The sequence below is a fragment of the Coregonus lavaretus genome (assembly GCF_964263955.1).
Source record: "Coregonus lavaretus genome assembly, chromosome: 2".
Taxonomy (NCBI): Eukaryota; Metazoa; Chordata; class Actinopteri; order Salmoniformes; family Salmonidae; genus Coregonus; species Coregonus lavaretus.
In genome coordinates, this window is record NC_139989.1 from 75,082,655 (window position 1) to 75,108,103 (window position 25,449).

The 25,449-nt window shown below is 42.0% G+C and overlaps 1 protein-coding gene and 1 long non-coding RNA gene across 2 annotated transcripts in view; one reads left to right on the forward strand and one right to left on the reverse strand.

Moving 5' to 3' along the window:
* Nucleotides 1-25,449, reverse strand: part of LOC311142663 — a 352,769-nt gene that overhangs the window by 27,782 nt on the left and 299,538 nt on the right. The gene's annotated exons all lie outside the window — the stretch shown is intronic.
* On the forward strand, nucleotides 19,461-22,306 carry LOC311098622 (NLR family CARD domain-containing protein 3-like; the record flags this gene model as incomplete). The annotated part of the gene is made up of 3 exons (XM_084139153.1): nucleotides 19,461-19,863; nucleotides 19,993-20,221; nucleotides 20,508-22,306. Exons 2-3 carry the CDS (start codon nucleotides 20,011-20,013, stop codon nucleotides 22,304-22,306), a joined length of 2,010 nt encoding a protein of 669 aa, XP_083995279.1. The 5' UTR covers nucleotides 19,461-19,863; nucleotides 19,993-20,010.

A 25,449-nucleotide genomic window follows, 5' to 3' on the forward strand; every position in this document is an offset into this window, starting at 1 on the left:
TCCAAGGGGCTAGCCAAACAACAATTGCAGCTGAAACCATAAAATAACTCCTGTAGTGGGTTTTACCCAACAGATTGACCGGTAATTATCATTTTTGTGCAAATGTGTACCTTGATTTAGTATTTCATTTAATGGAGATCAGGTTGGGTGTGTTGGGGTGGTCCCAGGAGGGGTTGGAGGGTGGGTTGGGGTGGTGCCAGGAGGGGTTGGAGGGTGTGTTGGGGTGGTCCCAGGCGGGGTTGGAGGGTGGGTTGGGTTGGTCCCAGGAGGGGTTGGAGGGTGGGTTGGGGTGGTCCCAGGAGGGGTTGGAGGGTGGGTTGGGTTGGTCCCAGGAGGGGTTGGAGGGTGGGTTGGGGTGGTCCCAGGAGGAGTTGGAGGGTTGGTTGGGGTGGTCCCAGGAGGGGTTGAAGGGTGTGTTGGGGTGGTCCCAGGAGTGGTTGGAGGGTGGGTTGGGGTGGTCCCAGGAGGGGTTGGAGGGTGAGTTGATGCAGCTGCGGTGGGTGATTGTATATGTGTTTTAGTATAATTGTATTTATCTGCAATAACTAGTTTCCATAATATACTGATATATATTTTAACTGTATTGTTTCTCTAGCTGTATAACCATTCCTGCTGCTATTTGTTCTGATGTATATTTTAACAGTATTGTGTCTCTAGTTGTATAACCATTCCTGCTGCTATTTGTTCTGATATATATTTTAACAGTATTGTGTCTCTAGCTGTATAACCATTCCTGCTGCTATTTGTTCTTGTCTGTGTTCCTTTCAAATAAATAAAACGTTTCAACAGAGTTTCAACTGAAAATCAGAGACCGGGAAATCAAGTCACATGCTGGTGTAAGGACATGGATTGTTCAGCCTGTGGTAAAAAAGGCAACATCGAACAAGCCTCCAGAAACAAATAGAGAACAGAGAAATCACAAAAACGGGAAACAAGAAACAGACATTCCAACGAAAGACACATAGACATGTTCACACTGTTGAGTAAGAGAACACTGAGGTGAGTGACTCATCAGACGAGGAAGTCAAACTGAAAATCCTGACCTTTTCCTGGCGGGCCGCACGGCTACTATGTCTCCCCCTTGCTAGAGGGACAGCCGGTGGGTATGGAGATTGACACAGGGGCAGCTGTATCTCTTGTGTCAGAAAAAATACACTGAAACACCTTCCACTTCAACCAGCGCACCTCGTGTTAAAGACTTACACAGGTGAATCTGTCGGTGTGAGAGGCATCACTGATGTCACAGTTCAGGTAAACAGACAAACTGAAAAGCTGCCACTCTATGTTGTGAAAGGAGACTATGCATCACTACTGGGATGTTCATAGATTGAGAAAATCACACTGGACTGGCCATCAGTGCATACAATGACACATGGAGACACAGACCTACAGTGGGGGAAAAAAGTATTTAGTCAGCCACCAATTGTGCAAGTTCTCCCACTTAAAAAGATGAGAGAGGCCTGTAATTTTCATCATAGGTACATGTCAAATATGACAGACAAAATGAGAAAAAAAAATCCAGAAAATCACATTGTAGGATTTTTTATGAATTTATTTGCAAATTATGGTGGAAAATAAGTATTTGGTCAATAACAAAAGTTTCTCAATACTTTGTTATATACCCTTTGTTGGCAATGACACAGGTCAAACGTTTTCTGTAAGTCTTCACAAGGTTTTCACACACTGTTGCTGGTATTTTGGCCCATTCCTCCATGCAGATCTCCTCTAGATTAGTGATGTTTTGGGGCTGTCGCTGGGCAACACGGACTTTCAACTCCCTCCAAAGATTTTCTATGGGGTTGAGATCTGGAGACTGGCTAGGCCACTCCAGGACCTTGAAATGCTTCTTACGAAGCTACTCCTTCGTTGCCCGGGCGGTGTGTTTGGGATCATTGTCATGCTGAAAGACCCAGCCACGTTTCATCTTCAATGCCCTTGCTGGTGGAAGGACATTCATTCTTTCCTTTACACGGATCAGTCGTCCTGGTCCCTTTGCAGAAAAACAGCCCCAAAGCATGATGTTTCCACACCCATGCTTCACAGTAGGTATGGTGTTCTTTGGATGCAACTCAGCATTCTTTGTCCTCCAAACACGACGAGTTGAGTTTTTACCAAAAAGTTATATTTTGGTTTCATCTGACCATATGATATTCTCCCAATCCTCTTCTGGATCATCCAAATGCACTCTAGCAAACTTCAGACGGGCCTGGACATGTACTGGCTTAAGCAGGGGGACATGTCTGGCACTGCAGGATTTGAGTCCCTGGTGGCGTATTGTGTTACTGATGGTAGGCTTTGTTACTTTGGTCCCAGCTCTCTGCAGGTCATTCACTAGGTCCCCCCGTGTGGTTCTGGGATATTTGCTCACCGTTCTTGTGATCATTTTGACCCCACGGGGTGAGATCTTGCGTGGAGCCCCAGATCGAGGGAGATTATCAGTGGTCTTGTATGTCTTCCATTTCCTAATAATGGCTCCCACCGTTGATTTCTTCAAACCAAGCTGCTTACCTATTGCAGATTCAGTCTTCCCAGCCTGGTGCAGGTCTACAATTTTGTTTCTGGTGTCCTTTGACAGCTCTTTGGTCTTGGCCATAGTGGAGTTTGGAGTGTGACTGTTTGAGGTTGTGTACAGGTGTCTTTTATACTGATAACAAGTTCAAACAGGTGCCATTAATACAGGTAACAAGTGGAGGACAGAGGAGCCTATTAAAGAAGAAGTTACAGGTCTGTGAGAGCCAGAAATCTTGCTTGTTTGTAGGTGACCAAATACTTATTTTCCACCATAATTTGCTAATAAATTCATTACAAATCCTACAATGTGATTTTCTGGATTTTTCTTCCTCATTTTGTCTGTCATAGTTGACGTGTATCTATGATGAAAATTACAGGCCTCTCTCATCTTTTTAAGTGGGAGAACTTGCACAATTGGTGGCTGACTAAATACTTTTTTTCTCCACTGTACCTGCCATCTTAAAGAAACATGGAGAAGTCTATAATGGACAGCTGGGTAGTATGAACGACATTACAGGGAATCTTAGCATTAAGCCAGACAGCAAACCAACGTTTCTGAAAGCAGGACCTGTACCTTATGCTATCAGACCATAAGTCAAGGCTGACTTGGAGGCTTTAGTCAAGAACAAAGTACTGGAGCCGGTCAGCATGAGTGAACGCATGAGCAACACCCATCTACCAGTCCTTAACACTAGAACCGTCTGGCCTTTCAGCTAGTAGGGATGGGTACTCCAATCCTCGGGGTGTCACACTTGTCCCCCATCCCTAGCAAACACAGCTGATTAAACTAATCACATTCTAAACTGAAGATCATGATTAGTTAATTATTGGAGTCATGTGTGTTAGCTGGGCCTGGGGCAAAATTGTGACACCAATCAGGCCCCGAGGACTGGAGTTTCCTATCCCTGCACTAGAGCAAGGTGTGACACCAATCAGGCCCAGAGGACTGGAGTTGCCCATCCCTGCACTAGAGCAAGGTGTGACACCAATCAGGCCCAGAGGACTGGAGTTGACCATCCCTGCACTAGAGCAATGTGTGACACCAATCAGGCCCCGAGGAACTGGAGTTGGCCATCCCTGCACTAGAGCAAGGTGTGACACCAATCAGGCCCCGAGGACTGGAGTTGCCCATCCCTGCACTAGAGCAAGGTGTGACACCAATCAGGCCCCGAGGACTGGAGTTGCCCATCCCTGCACTAGAGCAAGGTGTGACACCAATCAGGCCCCGAGGACTGGAGTTGCCCATCCCTGCACTAGAGCAAGGTGTGACACCAATCAGGCCCCGAGGACTGGAGTTGCCCATCCCTGCACTAGAGCAAGGTGTGACACCAATCAGGCCCCGAGGACTGGAGTTGCCCATCCCTGCACTAGAGCAAGGTGTGACACCAATCAGGCCCCCGAGGACTGGAGTTTCCCATCCCTGTGCTATAGCAAGGTGTGCAAACATGGTTGATAAATAAACGCTTGATACATAGTGCATAAACTATTGTAAAAGATTAATTGCATGAAGAAATATTCGTGGAAATATATATTTTTTGTAACTTAAAAAAAAGTTGATTCTACAAAGTAAAAATAAAATCGCCCTATATCCTATTTCTGTTTCCCTTAAAATAAAAACATTACAGTATAATCCATCTGATCAACTTTATTTGTAGATTCAATTAGTAATAGAGTTATAGTACTTAATAAAGTCGATTTACAGTTTATTTTGACAAAGTAGAATGAAAAATATAATAATAATAATAATAAAATAACCAGCCAGGTTTTTAGGTGAAATTATTTGCTGTATTCATAAACAAACGCACCAGTGCATGAACAATTATAAAGGATTAATCAATGAATAAATATTTGTGGAAATATATTAATGACAAGATGTAAAAACAATAATGTGTTGATTGTATCAGACACTGTACCGAGCCTTTACATATGAAACAATCACGTCTTCTCTTTATGCTTCAGGTCCATAGTCAGCACACAGCTTCGGGGCTTTGTGTGAGCAAGCCCCACAAACAAATCGGTTGCCCTGCACACAGTTTTTATGGGACTTTTTCCGTCCGCTCTTACTTACTTGACATTGTGTCTCCTTTTTCTCCAGTGGGAGCTGTGGTGCTTGGGGAAGAGGGAGAGCAGGACCTGCTGTCTTGGCATTGTGTCTTCTTTTTCCCCAGTGGGAGCTGTGGTTCTTGGGGAAGAGGGAGAGCAGGACCTGCTGTCTTGGCATTGTGTATTTTTCACCAGTGGGAGCTGTGGTTCTTGGGGAAGAGGGAGAGCAGGACCTGCTGCCTTGACATTGTGTATTTTTCCCCAGTGGGAGCTGTGGTGCTTGGGGAAGAGGGAGAGCAGGACCTGCTGTCTTGGCATTGTGTATTTTTCCCCAGTGGGAGCTGTGGTGCTTGGGGAAGAGGGAGAGGAGGACCTGCTGACTTGACATTGTGTATAATTTTTTGGGGTTCCACGTGTCTCAAAACCACAGTCTCAGACAGTCTCCCACTCGGCTGGTCTGGTTTCATCTTTCCCCAGATATGGAAAGACACTGAGCAAGTTGGTTTCGACATCGGCTGCTAACCAAAACAGAAGTCACATGCATCATTATCAGTTTCTATCTGCTTTCTATTGGCCATTCATCCATTGACGACAGAATATGATGTTACTCGTTGTTGCTTAGTAACCAGAGCAATGCTGGCACTAGAGTGGTCATGTGCTAAATGAATGAACAGCAGGGATGTTGGTGAAAAAATGATATTTGGAAATAGAGCTTCACCTCTTGAATTTGGAGAGTTATTTGATAAAGGTAAGTGTCATAGAAACTGCAGAATATGCTCTTTCAGATACAGCACTATATAGAAATCACAATGTTTTACCTGCATGTGACTCTGAAGGAGGATTTGATAAAGAGATGCTCCTTTCCCTGCATCTGTCAATTATAAGATGCGTCCATCTCTTCATGTACAATTTGACAACTGATAATATTGTCACTCATCAGACTATTTAATCTGGTCTATAGGCTAACTCTTATTATGTGTGAAATGAGTTGAGGTATAGTTTAGGTGTAGTTTTGATGGGCCGGCTGTGAGGCTGACTGGCATCATTTGTTCACTCATCAACTTCGGTAGTCAAGGATATGTTTTGCATTATTCTAAAGGCCTTCTTTTTGCAACACATTCTCACACTCAATTCGAGCAAATATGTACAAAAAGTATTTTAGCAGATTTTGTGCATTTTTGTGTGGCTTAATTCGCCCCCCAAAAAATGTATTTTCCTATGAATTAAGTCGTACAAAAATGTGTATTTTCACACAAAATCAGCCACACAAAAATGCATGCTTTTTGTGCATATTTGCACGGATTGAGTGTGAGATTGTGTTGACTGCAACACATAGCATGTTTTCGTTTCCCACAATACATTTGATTAGTTATAGACTTATAGTAAATAAAACAGACCTGTAACAGTTTATTTTTACAAAGTAAAACATAAAAGAGAAATGTATCAACCCACAAGGCGTGTGGTCAAATGATTTGCTGCTGATAAACAGGCATAACACAAACTCATCATTACACTATTGTTCTAAACGAATTCAACATCTGCACCCTCCTTATCATTCAGTTAAGCCTAATTTAAATTCAATTGTGAAGTAAGGTGCAAAACTATCGCCCATTCATCCATTTGTCATTTATTCAGTGAGGAAAGAGAGACTCATTAGTGGCGCATTGTCTTGGCAGATTAAATGGGGAATAGGTGTGAAAAAAATGGGTAACAAGGCTCAAAATACTTTTCTGTTTGTGGAAACAGCATGTTTCTATGATCTGTCATTAAAAAGATAAAAACAAAAGTCTTTAAAAATGAACCCGTCCTCCTATAGCTCTTCCCACCAGCCTCCTCTGGGAAATGTCTCTGTTCTGGTAGAAGTAGATAGTATCACATCTTGTTTCTGTTGTATCTACATGTTTCTACATTAAACAACATGTTCTGTTCTTGAGACTGATGGGGAAGAGTGGGGTGGAAAGGCTTTTGCAACACTACTTTAGTTAGCACAACCTTGTGACTAATTTTACTTCCTGTTTGCGATACTTGGGGGAAATTCAATGTTATCTTTATACCTTCCCAATACCTTCCCCCCATGTCTCATATTCACTGTTATCTTTCTGTCTTCCCAATAATTTCCCACACAGAGATGGCTTGATGTGGTGTGCAGCATAGAGTGTATAGTCCTTTAGTCTCTATGGGCCAGATGGTAGTATACAGTTCAGAGATGGCTTGATGTGGTGAGCAGTATAGAGTGTATAGTTCTTTAGTCTCTATGGGCCAGATGGTAGTGTACAGTTCAGAGATGGCTTGATGTGGTGTGCAGCATAGAGTGTATAGTCCTTTAGTCTCTATGGGCCAGATGGTAGTGTACAGTTCAGAGATGGCTTGATGTGGTGAGCAGTATAGAGTGTATAGTCCTTTAGTCTCTATGGGCCAGATGGTAGTGTACAGTTCAGAGATGGCTTGATGTGGTGTGCAGCGTAGAGTGTATAGTCCTTTAGTCTATATGTGCCAGATGGTAGTGTACAGTTCAGAGATGGCTTGATGTGGTGTGCAGCATAGAGTGTATAGTCCTTTAGTCTCTATGGGCCAGATGGTAGTGTACAGTTCAGAGATGGCTTGATGTGGTGAGCAGCATAGAGTGTATAGTCCTTTAGTCTCTATGGACCAGATGGTAGTGTACAGTTCAGAGATGGCTTGATGTGGTGAGCAGCATAGAGTGTATAGTCCTTTAGTCTCTATGGGCCAGATGGTAGTGTACAGTTCAGAGATGGCTTGATGTGGTGTGCAGCATAGAGTGTATAGTCCTTTAGTCTCTATGGGCCAGATGGTAGTGTACAGTTCAGAGATGGCTTGATGTGGTGAGCAGCATAGAGTGTATAGTCCTTTAGTCTCTATGGGCCAGATGGTAGTGTACAGTTCAGAGATGGCTTGATGTGGTGTGCAGCATAGAGTGTATAGTCCTTTAGTCTCTATGGGCCAGATGGTAGTGTACAGTTCAGAGATGGCTTGATGTGGTGAGCAGCATAGAGTGTATAGTCCTTTAGTCTCTATGGGCCAGATGGTAGTGTACAGTTCAGAGATGGCTTGATGTGGTGAGCAGCATAGAGTGTATAGTCCTTTAGTCTCTATGGACCAGATGGTAGTGTACAGTTCAGAGATGGCTTGATGTGGTGTGCAGCATAGAGTGTATAGTCCTTTAGTCTCTATGGGCCAGATGGTAGTGTACAGTTCAGAGATGGCTTGATGTGGTGAGCAGCATAGAGTGTATAGTCCTTTAGTCTCTATGGACCAGATGGTAGTGTACAGTTCAGAGATGGCTTGATGTGGTGTGCAGCATAGAGTGTATAGTCCTTTAGTCTCTATGGGCCAGATGGTAGTGTACAGTTCAGAGATGGCTTGATGTGGTGAGCAGCATAGAGTGTATAGTCCTTTAGTCTCTATGGACCAGATGGTAGTGTACAGTTCAGAGATGGCTTGATGTGGTGTGCAGCATAGAGTGTATAGTCCTTTAGTCTCTATGGGCCAGATGGTAGTGTACAGTTCAGAGATGGCTTGATGTGGTGAGCAGCATAGAGTGTATAGTCCTTTAGTCTCTATGGACCAGATGGTAGTGTACAGTTCAGAGATGGCTTGATGTGGTGTGCAGCATAGAGTGTTTAGTCCTTTAGTCTCTATGGACCAGATGGTAGTGTACAGTTCAGAGATGGCTTGATGTGGTGTGCAGCATAGAGTGTATAGTCCTTTAGTCTCTATGGGCCAGATGGTAGTGTACAGTTCAGAGATGGCTTGATGTGGTGAGCAGCATAGAGTGTATAGTCCTTTAGTCTCTATGGGCCAGATGGCCAGTTGGTGAGGGCCACAGCATGGGGAAATAAACTGTTCAGATGGGGGTCTATAACATCCAATCACATAGGTTTACAGCAGCTGACAGTTGCAACATCATTGCTAATAATGCAAACTGCCTTGGTTTAGATAAAGACATGTTCTGTACAGATGTAGGATCTTAATTTAATCAGCCTGTTGCAGGAGAACTAAAACTTGTTGTGTATTGGAGGGTTAAAAAGTCTTCTGAAGTTTGTAATTTTCCCCTTTTCCACCTTTCCCTTTTGGAAAATGTCAGTTATCCACATAATAATTCAAATGTTGAGTTGCTTCAGGATTATTTTCCTGCTGTAGCAAACGGGCTCAAATTAAGATCCTACATCTGTAGCAATATACCTGTCTTTAATGTACATGGCTATATTAGGAGGACAGGATTCTCTTTACACCATTGTTTTTTGACCATTTGACATATTTTATTTACTGTTGTTTAGGCTGGTTGAATGAGTTCCCTATGAGAGGCTACTTAATCTGCAAGAAAACAGGCGGCCGCACCAGTTTCCTCATATGAAATACAAAGTAAGTGTGTAGCCTACGCACTTACAAAATGGCTGTTGAAACTGTGGGACACATTTCTCGGCAACATTAAAATTAGGGTAAATGTGTTGATTTGAAGGAAAGACGGGCAGACTCTGGTAAGTCTAGGCTACATAGAACTATTATATTAGAAAGTTAGGTCGTTTACAGACATTCAATAGTCAGAGTAGGTTTGATATATGATCACTTATCATGCTGACCAACCTGAAGGTCTCTGTTGGAAATGTGAAACATATCATGCCTAGGCTACATGCTCTGTCCTGCTACTGGTAGGCCTGTAACGTTATGGGAACTGATCTGAACAGGTTTAGGCTGGTCATCTAGGATATGTAGGCTATAGCTGAGGTATAGACCTCCATCTGCATATCACTAACAAACTGCTATTATATACTCAGCAAAAAAAGAAACGTCCTCTCACTGTCAACTGCGTTTGTTTTTAGCAAACTTAACATATGTAAATATTTGTGTGAACATAACAAGATTCAACAACTGAGACATAAACTGAACAAGTTCCACAGAAATTGAAAAATGTGTCCCTGAACAAAAGGGGGATCAAAATCAAAAGTAACAGTCAGTATCTGGTGTTGCCACCAGCTGCATTAAGTACTGCAGTGCATCTCCTCCTCATGGACTGCACCAGATTTCCCAGTTCTTGCTGTGAGATGTTACCCCAGTCTTCCACCAAGGCACCTACAAGTTCTCAGACATTTCTGGGGGGATTGGCCCTAGCCCTCACCCTCCTATCCAACAGATCCCAGACGTGCTAAATGGGATTGAGATTCGGGTTCTTCGCTGGCCATGGCAGAACACTGACATTCCTGTCTTGCAGGAAGTCACGCACAGAACGGGCAGTATGGCTGGTGGCATTGTCATGCTGGAGGGTCATGTCAGGATGAGCCTGCTGGAAGGGTACCACATGAGGGAGGAGGATGTCTTCCCTGTAACGCACAGTGTTGAGATTGCCTGCAATGACAACAAGCTCAGTCCGATGATGCTGTGACACACCGCCCCAGATCATGATGGACCCTCATTCCTTCTACGATAAACGTGAATCCGACCATCACCCCTGGTGAGACAAAACCGCGACTCATCAGTGAAGAGCACTTTTTGCCAGTCCTGTCTGGTCCAGCGACCAGCGCCGGTGATGTCTGGTGTGGACCTGCCTTACAACAGGCCTACAAGCCCTCAGTCCAGCCTCTCTCAGCCTATTGCGGACAGTCTGAGCACTGATGGAGGGATTGTGCGTTCCTGTTGTAACTCGGGCAGTTGTTGTTGCCATCCTGTACCTGTCCCGCAGGTGTGATGTTCGGATGTACCGATCCTGTGCAGGTGTTGTTACACGTGGTCTGCCACTGCGAGGATGATCAGCTGTCCGTCCTGTCTCCCTGTAGCACTGTCTTAGGCGTCTCACAGTACGGACATTACAATTTATTGCCCTGGCCACATCTGCAGTCCTAATGCCTCCTTGCAGCATGCCTAAGGCACGTTCACGCAGATGAGCAGGGACCCTGGGCATCTTTCTTTTGGTGTTTTTCAGAGTCAGTAGAAAGGCCTCTTTAGTGTCCTAAGTTTTCATAACAGTGAACTTAATTGCCTACCGTCTGTAAGCTGTTAGTGTCTTAACGACCATTCCACAGGTGCATGTTCATTAATTTTTTATGGTTCATTGAACAAGCATGGGAAACAGTGTTTAAATCCTTTACAATGAAGATATGTGTTATTTGGATTTTTACGAATTATCTTTGAAAGACAGGGTCCTGAAAAAGGGATGTTTCTTTTTTTGCTGAGTTTATATTATAACCTAGCCTACTTTACATAATATAACATCTCTTACTTGTTGCAAAAAATACTTTCTGAATGTATCAATGATTTCCCCTCAGATCAATCATGCCCGTTTTAGCCCTTCTGTCTACATTCTCAGATTCAAAGACAACAAATAGCCGACTTTTAATTAATACAAATAAGTGTGAGACATGGCCTTGTGTTGCTGCACTGTCTATAACTACCTTAACAAACAGTGACTTATTATTATTATTGACAGTTAACATGGAGAAGAGATGTCACAACCAGATGTTCATCTGATTGCATTAAATAGCCTGACTGTTTCGATATGTCTGTTAGTAAATGTTTTATTTCTAAGAGATCATGAGTAAAAGAGAACAATGGACATTCTAGAATGAGTTGTCACTGTGTTCACCACAACCAACATGCTGCATCTCTGTTTAGGGGTCAGTGGTCTAAAATGAGTCTCTCTGGGGAGAGAGAGGAGGGGGTCCCTGCCTCTAAAATGAGTCTCTCTGGGGAGAGAGAGGAGGGGGTCCCTGCCTCTAAAATGAGTCTCTCTGGGGAGAGAGAGGAGGGGGGCCCTGCCTCTAAAATGAGTCTCTCTGGGGAGAGAGAGGAGGGGGGCCCTGCCTCTAAAATGAGTCTCTCTGGGGAACATGACACCAAAGCTAAGAGGTGAGATTATAGTTTTGTTTAAGAATTATTAAGTACATTTCCAAAACTCTATGTCCACAATTTTTTTTAATTATTGCTTATGGGTACCTAAAATATTACGCTTTGAACACACCGACTGCGTCATTGCGCAAAATAGTATGCAGCATCATCTAAATATGTGTGCAACAAAAGTTAAATATTCACTTTCTGCTACCATTTCTGTCAAGCCGTCTATGTACACTGTTTGACGCATACGTTCGATAAATCCAACGTACGCACCACACAGAACGCACTGCAACTGCCTCTGCAACGCAATGCTGAAAGGCAAACACAGCGTTCCATTGGAAATGAATGTACTTCTGGTACCAAAATGCAAAAACGCAGTCGGTGTGTTCAAAGCGTTACTGATCTCAGATTTTTAATTAATAGATTTTAGATGTATATGAAAATGTGTTTTTTCGCAAAACCCTATATTTCCAATGTTTAGCTGGAATGGGATGTTCGTTTCCTGTATATTTGACTGTGATATGTGGTTGTCTCACTTAGCTATCTTAAGATAAATGCACTTAATCCACATAATAATTTGACCCAGTTTCTCATAGCAGAAAGATTATCCTGGAGCAACAGGAAATGTGAATTATTATGTGGATTATAATTCATTAACATTTTTTGTTAGGGCAAATCAAGTCTTTTAAAAGCTAAAATACACTACAATACAGCAACTGTATTGTAAGTCACTCTGGGCCCGGTTTCCCGATGGCGATGGAATTTAGGTTTACGAGTGTTTTAACGGTCGCTATGATGACTGAAAACACAACCGTGGGACAAACGAGTGACACCTTTCTGAAGATGTAACATGCATTTCCCACGCACCACGCAGAGAGAACGGTCCATTTAAAATTCATTCATTCTTCCCTCACCCTTTGCCCTGCAAGTGTCCACTCATCATACTTCATTATACGTCATCAGAAGTGTCCACTTAACTTGAGGGCTGAGGGGAGAGGGAGTCTTTTAAGTGTTTGAAACACTGCCATGGAGAGTTTTTGAAGTAACATTACCACATGATCAATGACGTCCGAAGCTTCGTTTGGTCTCATGCTTTTTCGAACCATGTGTTGCAAAATGTGAGAGATCTCACTGATTTCTCCCTGGTGCCGGTGCTTTTTTCAAAGCAAAGACTTTTTCAAACACTGACCTCTACTGGACACCTTATTTACACATTTAGTTTGATGTCTTACAGATTGTAGCCCCTGAATGGTAGCTCAGCAGGTAGGGACGGGGATTTGGATCAGACATCAACATAGGCACAAGATTGAATCCCTGCTATAGTTGAACAATTATTTTCTGTGAAACCGCACTATCTTCCCATTGTTGTTTAAATAATGTGTTTTATTTAGTGTAGCCTATGATAATATTATGTCTTTAGTATCCTAAATAATACCACAGATGCATCGTTTTTCAAAACATAGTGAACCTGGAGGCAAAAAGCGAACCCCACATTCTAACTAAATGTTGTTTATTAGCACTCAAATCTATCAAGGGCATTTTCGGCACAATTTGGTGAAAGCCCCAAAGCGTTCAGAAAGCCTCTGATTCCCATCACTAGTGGACACCCCCAAGAGTGTCTTTCAGAACCCCTCCTAAAACCACCTGTTTCGTTTTGGTTGTTGTTAGTGACTCTTTGTTAGTTCCTTCTTCTGTTTGAGAGACAATGTTTTATTTCTTGTCGAGGAACGTAACAATGTTCATGTGATTAAATTAAATCACCCGACTGTTTGGATATGTCTGTTAGTAAATGTTTTATTTCTAAGAGATCATGAGTAAAAGAGAACAATGGACATTCTAGAATGAGTTGTCACTGTGTTCACCACAACCAACATGCTGCATCTCTGTTTAGGGGTCAGTGGTCTAAAATGAGTCTCTCTGGAGAGAGAGAGGAGGGGGGCCCTGCCTCTAAAATGAGTCTGTCTGGGGAGAGAGAGGAGGGGGTCCCTGCCTCTAAATCGAGTCTCTCTGGGGGACATGACACCAACGCTAAGAGGTGAGATTACAATTTTATGAAGAATGTATTATGTTTATTTCTAAAATAAATAGCTATCTTAAGATGAATGAATTTACTGTAAATCACTCTGGATTAGAGTATCTGCTAAATCAGGAGTTCTCAATCCGGGGTCAGTGGAGGTACTGCAGGGGTTCTGCAGCACCCTGACTGGACTCGTTGCAATGGAAGACATTTTATAGAATTTTCACGACACAACCACTTTGCCTACTCTTCATTATTGCCTAATATAATGGAATGCATATTTCTTTTACCAATTCTGATGGTTGCTACAAGCCGAATTTTGACAATATTACCATTATACCAACACACTCTTCACACCCGTTTAACAACTATAAATAGCTTTGGCAAAAAAAACATTTGTCTCTCTGAAATGAAGCCATTAAGTGATCGATTTTAAACAAACACATGTCTGTTATTGAACAACCCCCTGCCATGATTAGATAGTGAGAAAACACAACCATTTATTTGATCATTTCTTTAAACAGTAGAAGCTAATTTACGAACATTTCTGAAAATGGATATATAGCGTTTTGGAATGAAACTCTTGTTATGTTTCCCCATCTGAGCTCAGAGTAGATGAGAGATGTAATGTTTGTCTCTGTTATGTTGAAGCCCAATCAAGCAGGAGAGACCAGCCTCCCCTGTCCCCAGCTGTGTGTCCATGAAGAGTGACCTGTCTATGAATCTTCCTATAAACTTTAGAGAGGGAGACTTTTCTACTGAACAAAGGTAAGAAGAACTCATGGGTCATGGTCAGTGAGTTAAACAACACTGTCTCTAGTAATTTCTCCTCTCCCATTTTCCCATTTATTTTTGTTGTTTTCATAATCCATAAGCTAATCCTTTTTCCATTTTCATAGTCCTGAAACAATATTAAACAAACTCAACTTTCCCTGTGTGTGAGTGAGTGTGTGTGTGTGTGTGTGTGTGTGTGTGTGTGTGTGTGTGTCTGTCAGTGAGTGTGTGTGTGTGTGTGTGTCTGTCAGTGAGTGTGTGTGCACTCCCTGGATGAGGAGATGTAATCTCTATCCTGATTGACGTGTCACTTTTAACCCTACCTACATGTACATATTACCTCAACTACCTGGTACCCCTGCACATTGACTCAGTACTGGTTCTCCTTGTATATAGTCTAGTTATTACCTCAACTACCTGGTACCCCTGCACATTGACTCAGTACTCCTTATAGCCTCATTATTGTTATTTTATTATGTTACTATTTCCTTTTTTTATTTAGCTAATTTTTGTTACTTTTTAACTAAATTGTTGGGAAAGGGCTCGTAAGTAAGCATTTCACGGTAAAGTGTACCACTGTTGAATTCGGAGCATGTGACATACAATTTCATTTAATTTAATTTGAAGGTCATGCGTAAAAACATGTCATCAGGTCGAGCAGTCATCTCACGCCGAACGGTCGTCTCACGCCGAACTGCGCATGTGCAGGCCGTCAAATCAAAGGCACTCCTTCCAAATAAAGTTGTTTTTGACTAACATGAAAACGTCAGTTTGTCACTTTCACGAGGTTGAAGTAATAATGTGTTCAACTACTAAAGACAGAACATTTATAAAATGAACAAATCAATCAATCCAAATTAGATTTGTCACATGCTCCTAATACAACAGGTGTAGACCTTACTGTGAAATGCTTACTTACGAGCCCTTAACCAACAATGCTGAGTTAAAAAATGTTTTACTAACAACTAAGGAAGTCATTTTTACTTCTTTGACTTCTCAAACCCTAAACCCTGGCCTGGTCTTCTTCATATGCGTACCACAATTATATATATTTTTTTACATCAGCAGTTGTCACAAAGTGCTTATATAGAAACCCAGTCTAAAACCCCAAAGAGCAAGCAATGCAGATGTAGAAGCCCGGTGGCTAGGAACAACTCCCTAGAAAGGCAGGAACCTAGGAAAAAACCTAGAGAGGAACCAGGCTCTGAGGGGAGGAGATTATAAGAGGATATGGCAATTAAGGCCAGATCGTTCTTCAAGATGTTCAAATGTTCATAGATGACCAGCAGGGTCAAATAATAATCACTGTGGTTATAGAGGTTGCAACACGTCAGCACCTCAGGAGTAAGTCAGTTGGCTTTTCATAGCCGAGCATTCAGAGGTCGAGACAGCAGCAGTGGTAGAGAGAGAGAGAGGGTCAAAACAGCAGGTTCGGGACAAGGTCGCACGTCTGGTGAACAGGTCAGAGTTCCAGATCCGCAGGCAGACCAGTAGAAACTGGATCAGCAGCATGACAAGGTATCACGTCCGGTGGAGCATGTATCGATACTGATAGGATCGAAAGAAGGGGAGCGCTGCTCTCGGATCAGTTTTGTCCATTCAAATCTTTCCTTAACATTAGAATTATTTCACAATACTGACAACGGATCAGCTTCTAGAAAGATGGAAGACATTTGATAGAATTTTCACGACACGACCACTTTGCCTACTCTTCATTATTGCCTAATATAATGGAATGCATATTTCTTTAACCAATTCTGATGGTTGCTACAAGCCTAATTTTGACAATATTACCATTATACCAACACACTCTTCACACCCGTTTAACAACTCTAAATAGCTTTGGCAAAAAAAACATTTGTCTCTCTGAAATGAAGCTATTAAGTGATCGATTTTAAACAAACACATGTCTGTCATTGAACAACACCATGCCATGATTAGCTAGTGAGAAAACACAACCATTTATTTGATCATTTCTTTAAACAATAGAAGCTAATTTACTAACATTTCTGAATATGGATATATAGCGTTTTGGAATGAAACTCTTCTTATGTTTCTCCATCTGAGCTCAGAGTAGATGAGAGACGTAATGTTTGTCTCTGTTGTGTTGAAGCCCAATCAAGCAGGAGAGACCAGCCTCCCCTGTCCCCAGCTGTGTGTCCATGAAGAGTGACCTGTCTATGAATCTTCCTATAAAGTTTAGAGAGGGAGACTTTTCTACTGAACAAAGGTAAGAAGAACTCATGGGTCATGGTCAGTGAGTTAAACAACACTGTCTCTAGTCATTTCTCCTCTCCCATTTTCCCATTTCTTTTTGTTGTTTTCATAATCCGTAGGCTAATCATTTTTTCCATTTTCATAGTCCTGAAACAATATTAAACAAACACAACATTCCCTCCCTGTGTGTGTGTGTGTGTGTGTGTGTGTGTGTGTGTGTGTGTGTGTGTGTGTGTGTGTGTGTGTGTGAGTGTGTGTGTGTGTGTGTGTGTGTGTGTGTGTGTGTGTGTGTCTGTCAGTGAGTGTGTGTGCACTCCCTGGATGAGGAGATGTAATTTACCCTTACCTACATGTAAATATTACCTCAACTACCTGGTACCCCTGCACATTGACTCAGTACTGGTACTCCTTGTATATGGTCTAGTTATTAACTCAACTATCTGGTACCCCTGCACATTGACTCAGTACTGGTACTCCTTATAGCCTCATTATTACATCAACTACCTGGTACCCCTGCACATTGACTCAGTACTGGTACTCCTTGTATATAGTATAGTTATTACATCAACTACCTGGTACCCCTGTACATTGACTCAGTACTGGTACTCCTTGTACATAGTCTAGTTATTACCTCAACTACCTGGTACCCCTGGACATTGACTCAGTACTGGTACTCCTTGTTTATAGTCTAGTTATTACCTCAACTACCTAGTACCCCTGCACATTGACTCAGTACTGGTACTCCTTGTATATAGTCTAGTTATTACCTCAACTACCTGGTACCCCTGGACATTGACTCAGTACTGGTACTCCTTGTATATAGTCTAGTTATTACCTCAACTACCTGGTACCCTGCACATTGACTCAGTACTGGTACTCCTTATAGCCTCGTTATTGTTATTTTATTGTGTTAATATTTCCTTTTTTTATTTAGCCAATTTTTGTGACTTTTTAACTCTGCATTGTTGGGAAAGGGCTCGTAAGTAAGCATTTCACGGTTAAGTGTACAACTGTTGTATTCGGGGCATGTGAAAAATACAATTTGATTTGATTTGATGCGCATGTACAGAAATACGTCATTGGGTCTAATGGTCGTCTTGTGTTGAACTGCACATGTGCAGGTCGTCAAATCAAAGGCACTCCTTCCATATAAATTTGTTTTTGACTAACATGAAAATGTGTCAGTTTGTTAAACTACTTAAGACAGAACATTTTCAAAATTGACAACTAAGGAAGTCATTTTTACCTCTCATTGACTTCTCAAACCCTGGCCTGGTCTGCTTCATATGCATTCCCAGAATATTTTTTTTTACATCAGCAGTTGTCACAAAGTGCTTATACAGAAACCCAGTCTAAAACCCCAAAGAGCAAGCAATGCAGATGTAGAAGCACGGTGGCTAGGAAAAACTCCCTAGAAAGGCAGGGACCTAGGAAGAAACTTAGAGAGGAACCAGGCTCTGAGGGGTGGCCAGTCCTCTTCTGGCTGTGCTGGGGGGAGATTATAAGGTCAGATCATTCTTCAAGATTTTCAAATGTTCATAGATGACCAGCAGGGTCAGATAATAATCACTGTGGTTACAGAGGGTGCAACACGTCAGCACCTCAGGAGTAAATGTCAGTTGGCTTTTCATAGCCGAGCATTCAGAGGTCGAGACAGCAGGTGTGGTAGAGAGCAGGTTCGGGACAAGGTTGCACGTCCGGTGAGCAGGTCAGAGTTCCATATCCGCAGGCAGACCAGTAGAAACTGGATCAGCAGCATGACAAGGTATCACGTCCGGTGGAGCATGTATCGATACTGATAGGATCGAAAGAAGGGGAGCGCTGGTCTCGGATCAGTTTTCTCCATTCAAATCGTTCCTTATAATTATTTCACAATACTGATGACAGATCAGCTCCTAGAGAGATATTACCACCTACGGCTGCAAATATTGAGGCGGCTTATTCTAAATCACAGATTTGGCACATCATTGGGCACATGTTAGGCTACACATCATGAAATATATTGAGACAAATTACAGACCATAGTCTACAAGTAGCAAAATAGAACTCAATTGATTGAACATGAAATGTATTTCAATATGATTGAAATAGGACTATAGCCTACTGTTTATATTTTAAAGCAGTTATCTTGGTTTTCATATGAAGCATCATTTTATACGTCGCTTGTTTGCATCAATTGCAAAGACATTTGCAACTTTGTATTTGTAGTCAACTTTGTTCTGAATTTATCTGAGGTCACAGAGAGACGGATGAACCATGTGATTCTATGTTTAGCGGAGATCTTCTGTGTATAAAGTGACGTGGGAGGGCAAAAAAGCATCTAACGACGCACTTGGCTGTTCTACAAGTGGTCTGAGGCAGGTGTTAGAATATGAGCGTTTTCAAGTGCAACGTTAATAACGATGGTTTTGGGAAACAGCTCAGAGATTTAACAATGCTCCTACAAAGGTTCTAACGATGAACTTGGCCTTAAAATGCTTTTGGGAATCCGGACCCTGGATAAAAAACATCTGCTAAATGTTAAATGACTAAATGACTAAAAAATAAACGTAAATGTTTTACATACAGATCTCATATTACTGTATTTATTATTATTTTTTAAATACATTTAAATATTGATGTCACAAGTGTATCATTTCTACAGTTCTTAATTACTTAGTACTACTTATTTCTCTGAGAGTGAGGCAGATATATAGCATTTTGCAAAAAAAAACATTTGTCTCTCTAAAATTAAGCCATTATTTGATCGATTTTAAACAAATACATGTCTGTTATTGAACAACCCCCTGCCATAATTAGATGGTGAGAAAACACAACCATTTATTAGATAATTTCTTTAAACAATAGAAGCTAATTTACGAACATTCTGAAAATGGATATATAACGTTTTAGAATGAAACTCTTGTTATGTTTCCAAATCAGAGCTCAGAGTAGATGAGAGACGTAATGTTTGTCTCTGTTGTGTTGAAGTCCAATCAAGCAGGAGAGACCAGCCTCCCCTGTACCCAGCTGTGTGTCCATGAAGAGTGTCCAGTCTATGGGTCATCCTATAGTGTTCAGAGAGGGAGACTTTTCTACTGAACAAAGGTAAGAAGAACTCATGGGTCATGGTCAGTGAGTTAAACAACACTGTCTCTAGTCATTTCTCCTCTCCCATTTTACCATTTATTTTTGTTGTTTTCATAATCCATAGGCTAATCCTTTTTTCCATTTTCATAGTCCTGAAACAATATTAAACAAACACTACATTCCCTCCCTGTGTGTGTGTGTGTGTGTGTGTGTGTGTGTGTGTGTGTGTGTGTGTGTGTGTGTGTGTGTGTGTGTGTGCACTCCCTGGATGAGGAGATGTAATCTGATGTTTTGTCCACAGAAACCAACAGGAGAGATCAGAGTCAGAGATTCTCAGTGGTCAGACTTCCCAGAGTCATCAAACAGACCTGGCCTCCATATTCAGTGTATGTGGTCCTGTTATGTACTTTTGTTTTTGTTTACCTCAAGTAAATTTGATCTGTAAATCATTCATTCATGTGTTAATGAGAAAGCATTTTGTCTCTTGCTTAACTTATTTACTTGATTTATTTCAGTTGCTTGAAGAGAATATTATGACATTTGTGAAGAACGAGCTGAAGATGTTCAAGAGGATTCTTAGTCCAGAACTCCCAGAAGGCTTTGAGAGTCAGAAGCAGGATAAGGAAGTGGTGAATGCTGAAGATGAGAAGCAGGAGAGCATTGCCAGAGAGGGGGCTCTGAAGATCACACTGCACGTCCTGAGGAAAATGAACCAGAAGGAGCTTGCTGACACACTGGAGAAAAGTAAGAGCTGTCTACCTCATGTTGAATGCTGTTTTAGAACATTTAAAAGCTGTAGCTAAAGTACAGCTAAAGTAGCTGTGTAACTAAGTGATATTGTAGCAGCCTTAACACAACACCTAGTGACCTCATCAAGTAGCAGCAGGGATGTGTTGTGTTGATTAATTTAGACAGAGAGAGAGAGAGAGAGAGACATTTTTACAATTTAAAATTTTATAACAGTCCTAGAATACTGTAGGCATTAAAACTGACGTAATATTAATATCCTCTGTGTTATTTCTTCATTCAGATGAGCTTGCTGTGATTTGCCAACGTGAACTCAAATCTAATCTAAAGAAGAAGTTTCAATGTGTATTTGAGGGGATCGCTAAACAAGGAAACCCAACACTTCTCAATAAGATCTACACAGAGCTCTACATCACAGAGGGTGGAACAGGAGAGGTCAATAATGAACATGAGCTGAGACAGATTGAGACAACAACCAGGAAACAAGCAAGACCAGAGACTGCAGTCAAATGTAACGACATCTTCAAACCCTTAACTGGACAAGACAAACTCATCAGAACTGTGCTGACAAAGGGAGTCGCTGGCATTGGAAAAACAGTCTCTGTGCAGAAGTTTGTTCTGGACTGGGCTGAAGGAAAAGCAAATCAGGATGTCCAATTTGTATTTTCATTCCCTTTTCGGGAGCTGAATTTGATGAACAGGGAAAAACACACTTTGATTGAACTTCTCAATCACTTCTCAAAGGAAACCAAAGAATCAAGAATCTCCAACTACGACAAGTACAAAGTTCTGTTCATCTTTGATGGTCTGGATGAGTGCCGACTGCCCCTAGACTTCCAGAAGAACAAGATGTGTTGTGACGTCACAGAGTCAACCTCAGTGGATGTTCTGCTGACAAATCTCATCAAGGGAAATCTGCTTCCCTCTGCTCTCCTCTGGATAACTACCCGACCTGCAGCAGCCAATAAGATCCCTTCAGGGTGTGTTGACCAGGTGGCAGAGGTACGAGGGTTCAATGACCCACAGAAGGAGGAGTACTTCAGGAAGAGATTCAGTGATGAGGACCTGGCCAGCAGAATCATCTCACACATAAAGACATCAAGGAGCCTCCACATCATGTGCCATATTCCAGTCTTCTGTTGGATTTCTGCAATAGTCCTTGAACACATGTTGAGTACAGACAAGACAGAAGAGATGCCCAAGACTCTGACTGAGATGTACTCACACCTTGTGGAGTTTCATACCAAACAGAAGAATGAAAAGTATCTTGGGAAAGAAGAGACAGGTCCACACTGGAATAAAGAGAGCATTCTGTCACTGGGAAAACTGGCTTTTCAACAGCTTGTGAATGGCAATCTGATTTTCTATGAAGAAGACCTGAAAGAGGCTGGCATTGATGTCAATGAAGCCTCAGTGTACTCAGGATTGTGCACACAGCTCTTTAAAGAGGAATGTGGGCTGTACCAGGACAAGGTGTACTGCTTCGTGCATCTGAGCATTCAGGAGTTTCTGGCTGCTGTATATGTGTTCCTCTCATTCATCAACAACAATGAGAATCTAATGGCCAATCCGCAATCAACGGCCAAGAACTTCTTTGCGCTGTTCAGAGACAAGCCTGAAGTTACTGTCTACAAGAGTGCTGTGGATAAAGCCTTACAAAGTGAGACAGGAAACCTGGACCTGTTCCTCCGCTTCCTTTTGGGCCTCTCACTGAAGTCCAATCAGAAGCACTTACGAGGTCTACTGACAAAGACAAAAAGCAGCTCACAGAGCCATGAAGAAACAGTCAAGTACATCAAGGAGAAGATCAGGGAGAATCCCTCTCCAGAGAGGTGCATCAATCTGTTCCACTGTCTGAATGAACTGAATGACCATTCTCTAGTGGAGGAGATCCAAAGCTACCTGAGATCAGGAAGTCTCTCAGAAGAAGAACTGTCACCTGCACAGTGGTCAGCTCTGGTCTTTGTGTTGCTGACTTCAGAAAAGGAGCTGGATGTGTTTGACCTGAAGAAATACTCCAGATCAGAGGAAGGTCTTCTGAGGCTCCTGCCAGTGGTCAAAGCCTCCAGAGCTGCTCTGTGAGTACATAAAATGACATTTAAGTACTAATCATCAGGAAGAAATATTCAGTTTAGAGACAAATATGTATTATTGAAAAACATATTGAATCAATGCATTGATCTTCACATTAGTATAACAATATGACCATACAATTCTAGGAGACGGAAGATGAATCTATATGTTGTTTAAGAGAATAAACCAAATGCATCTGCCATTGTCCTTCTACACTACTGGTGTTAAATTAACAGTGTGTTCGTGAAATCATGATGATCTCTTTGCAGAGTGTCATTCTGTGGAGTCACAGAGGAAGGCTGTGCTTCTCTGGTCTCAGCTCTGAAGTCAAACCCCTCACACCTGAGAGAGCTGGATCTGAGTAACAATGACCTGAAGGATTCAGGAGTGAAGCTGCTCTCTGCTGGACTGGGGAATCCCCACTGTAAACTGGAGACTCTGAGGTCAGTATTCCTGTATTTGGTCAACAAGTGATAACTGTTCACCAGATCCACATGTGTTTACCAGGCACACATAGTCCACAACATATGTGTTTGGACAGTGAAGCTTACAGTTTTACATTTGGTGCTATGCTCCATCATTTGGGATTTGAGATGGAATGTTTCATATTAGGCAACAGAACAGAATGTCACCTTTTATTTGATGTTAATGGTGAGAGGTTAGCATGTTTTGTTGTAGCCTCTGTAACTTTCTCACTCATTATTATTCATGATTCATTCATGATTTGTCTTAATCATGGGATCATCAGGATTAATTTAGTAGTGTTTAGAAACCTGTTATCTACTCACTTAGACAGAAAATTACTCCAGTCATCATCCACCATTCAGTTACTATCGGGCAAAACACAACCCAAAACACAACCAAAACAAACTGAAAATGCAACCAACATGTTTGGAACAAAAACTAAACTTTAATGCACTATAAGTGAATTGGTCAGAATACTTATGACTTCTTCAAATAGGGGGACTAGATACATAAAGTGCTTTCATTTCTAAATGGTGAAACAGATATGTATGAAAATACCCTCAAATAAAAGATGACATTATATACTGTCACCTCATATGAAACATTTGATCTCAAATCCAAAATGCTGAAGTACAGAGCCACATTTAAAATGTTAGCTTCACTGTCAAAATAGATATGGTGTGGACTGTATACTCAATACAATCTAAATCTGATACCTCACTGTCTGTCTTTTGACTGATACTGCTTTTTAAACTGCTATGGTCAGTCTACTCAAATATTTGTAATATACATTTTTCTCTCTACAAGCAATATTATGATAATTTCTAATAAAAATACAATCATTTATGAATAGATATGGCAGGTTTCAGGACACTGATATATCTGAACATGTAAAATGTTGTACAATTACTCACCACCAAAGAATAGCAGTGTGGTTTTAATATGATTTGACTCTTTGCAGGCTGTCAGGCTGTCTAGTCACAGAGGAAGGCTGTGCTTCTCTGGTCTCAGCTCTGAAGTCAAACCCCTCACACCTGAGAGAGCTGGACCTGAGCTACAATCACCCAGGAGACTCAGGAGTCAGACTGCTCTCTGCTGGACTGGAGGATCCACACTGCAGACTGGAGAAACTCAAGTATGTAGAGGGTTTATGTCAATGTTCATATCAGACATGTTGGAGTTATCAGGCTAGTTAAGACAAACATTCTGACCACCACTTGGACTAAGTTATATAAAGACTGTGTGTGTGTGTGTGGGTCCGTGTGTGTGTGTGTCTGTGTGTGCACGTGTATCAGTACACACACTGGACACACACACAAACACACTGGACACACACACACACACACACATTGGACACACACTGGACACACACATACTGGACTCACACACACACACACACTGGACACACACACACACACACACTCTCACACTGGACACACACACACACACACTCACACTGGACACACACACACACTGGACACACACACACACACACAAACACACTAGACACACACACACACACACTGGACACACTGGACACACTGGACAGACACACACACACACACACACACTGGATACACACACAAACAGTGGACACACACATTCACTTGACAAACACACACAAACTGGACACAGACACAAACTGGACACAGACACACACTGGACACACACACACACACACTGGACACACACACACACACACACACACACACACACACTGGACACACACACACTGGACACACACACACACACACACACACACACACAAACAGGACACACACACACAAACAGGACACACACACACACACACTGGACACACACACACACACACACACCACACACACACACACACACACACACACACACTGGACATACACACACACACATAGACAAACATTCTTACCACCGCTTGGACAAAGTTATATGCTGTGTGTGTGTGTGTATGTGTGTGTGTGTGTGTGTGTGTGTGTGTGTGTGTGTGTGTGTGTGTGTGTGTGTGTGTGTGTGTGTGTGTGTGAGTTCAGGTGTATCCCTCAATGACTGTCTGTTCTTCTGCTTACCGCTACAGTGTGGAACATGGTGGAGAGAACACAATGAAACCTGGACTTAGAAAATGTGAGTGTTGACTGCTGGGAAGAATATGACTAAGAATAAGTCTTAATTCAAGTGAAGTCAAAGTCAAAGACCACCATCATTACTTACTTGGTCATATTAAATATCAGCTGTAGTTCTACAGAAGCACAAATCAGGGACACTGAAGTTTACAAAGAGTTGCTTTGACAATGTGTGTGTCTGTGTATGTGTGTCACGCCCTGGCTCTGGGGACTATTATATGTTGAGCCAGGGTGTTAGTTTCTATGTTTTGTGTTCTATGTTCAGGTTCTAGTTTGTGTGTTTCTATGTTGGCCGGGGTTGTTCCCAATCAGAGGCAACGTGTATCAGCTGTTGCTTGTTGTCTCTGATTGGGAACCATACTTAGTCAGCCTGTTTGGCACTTGTCATTTGTGGGATCTTGTTCTGTGTAAGGTTTGTTTTGGTGTTTAACCTTGGACTTCACATATCGTTATCGTTTTGTTGTTTTGTTGCATAGTATAAAGTACACATTAAAAGAATGTACGCATATCACGCTGCGCCTTGGTCCACTCATTATGACGATCGTGACAGAAGATCCCACCAAAACAGGACCA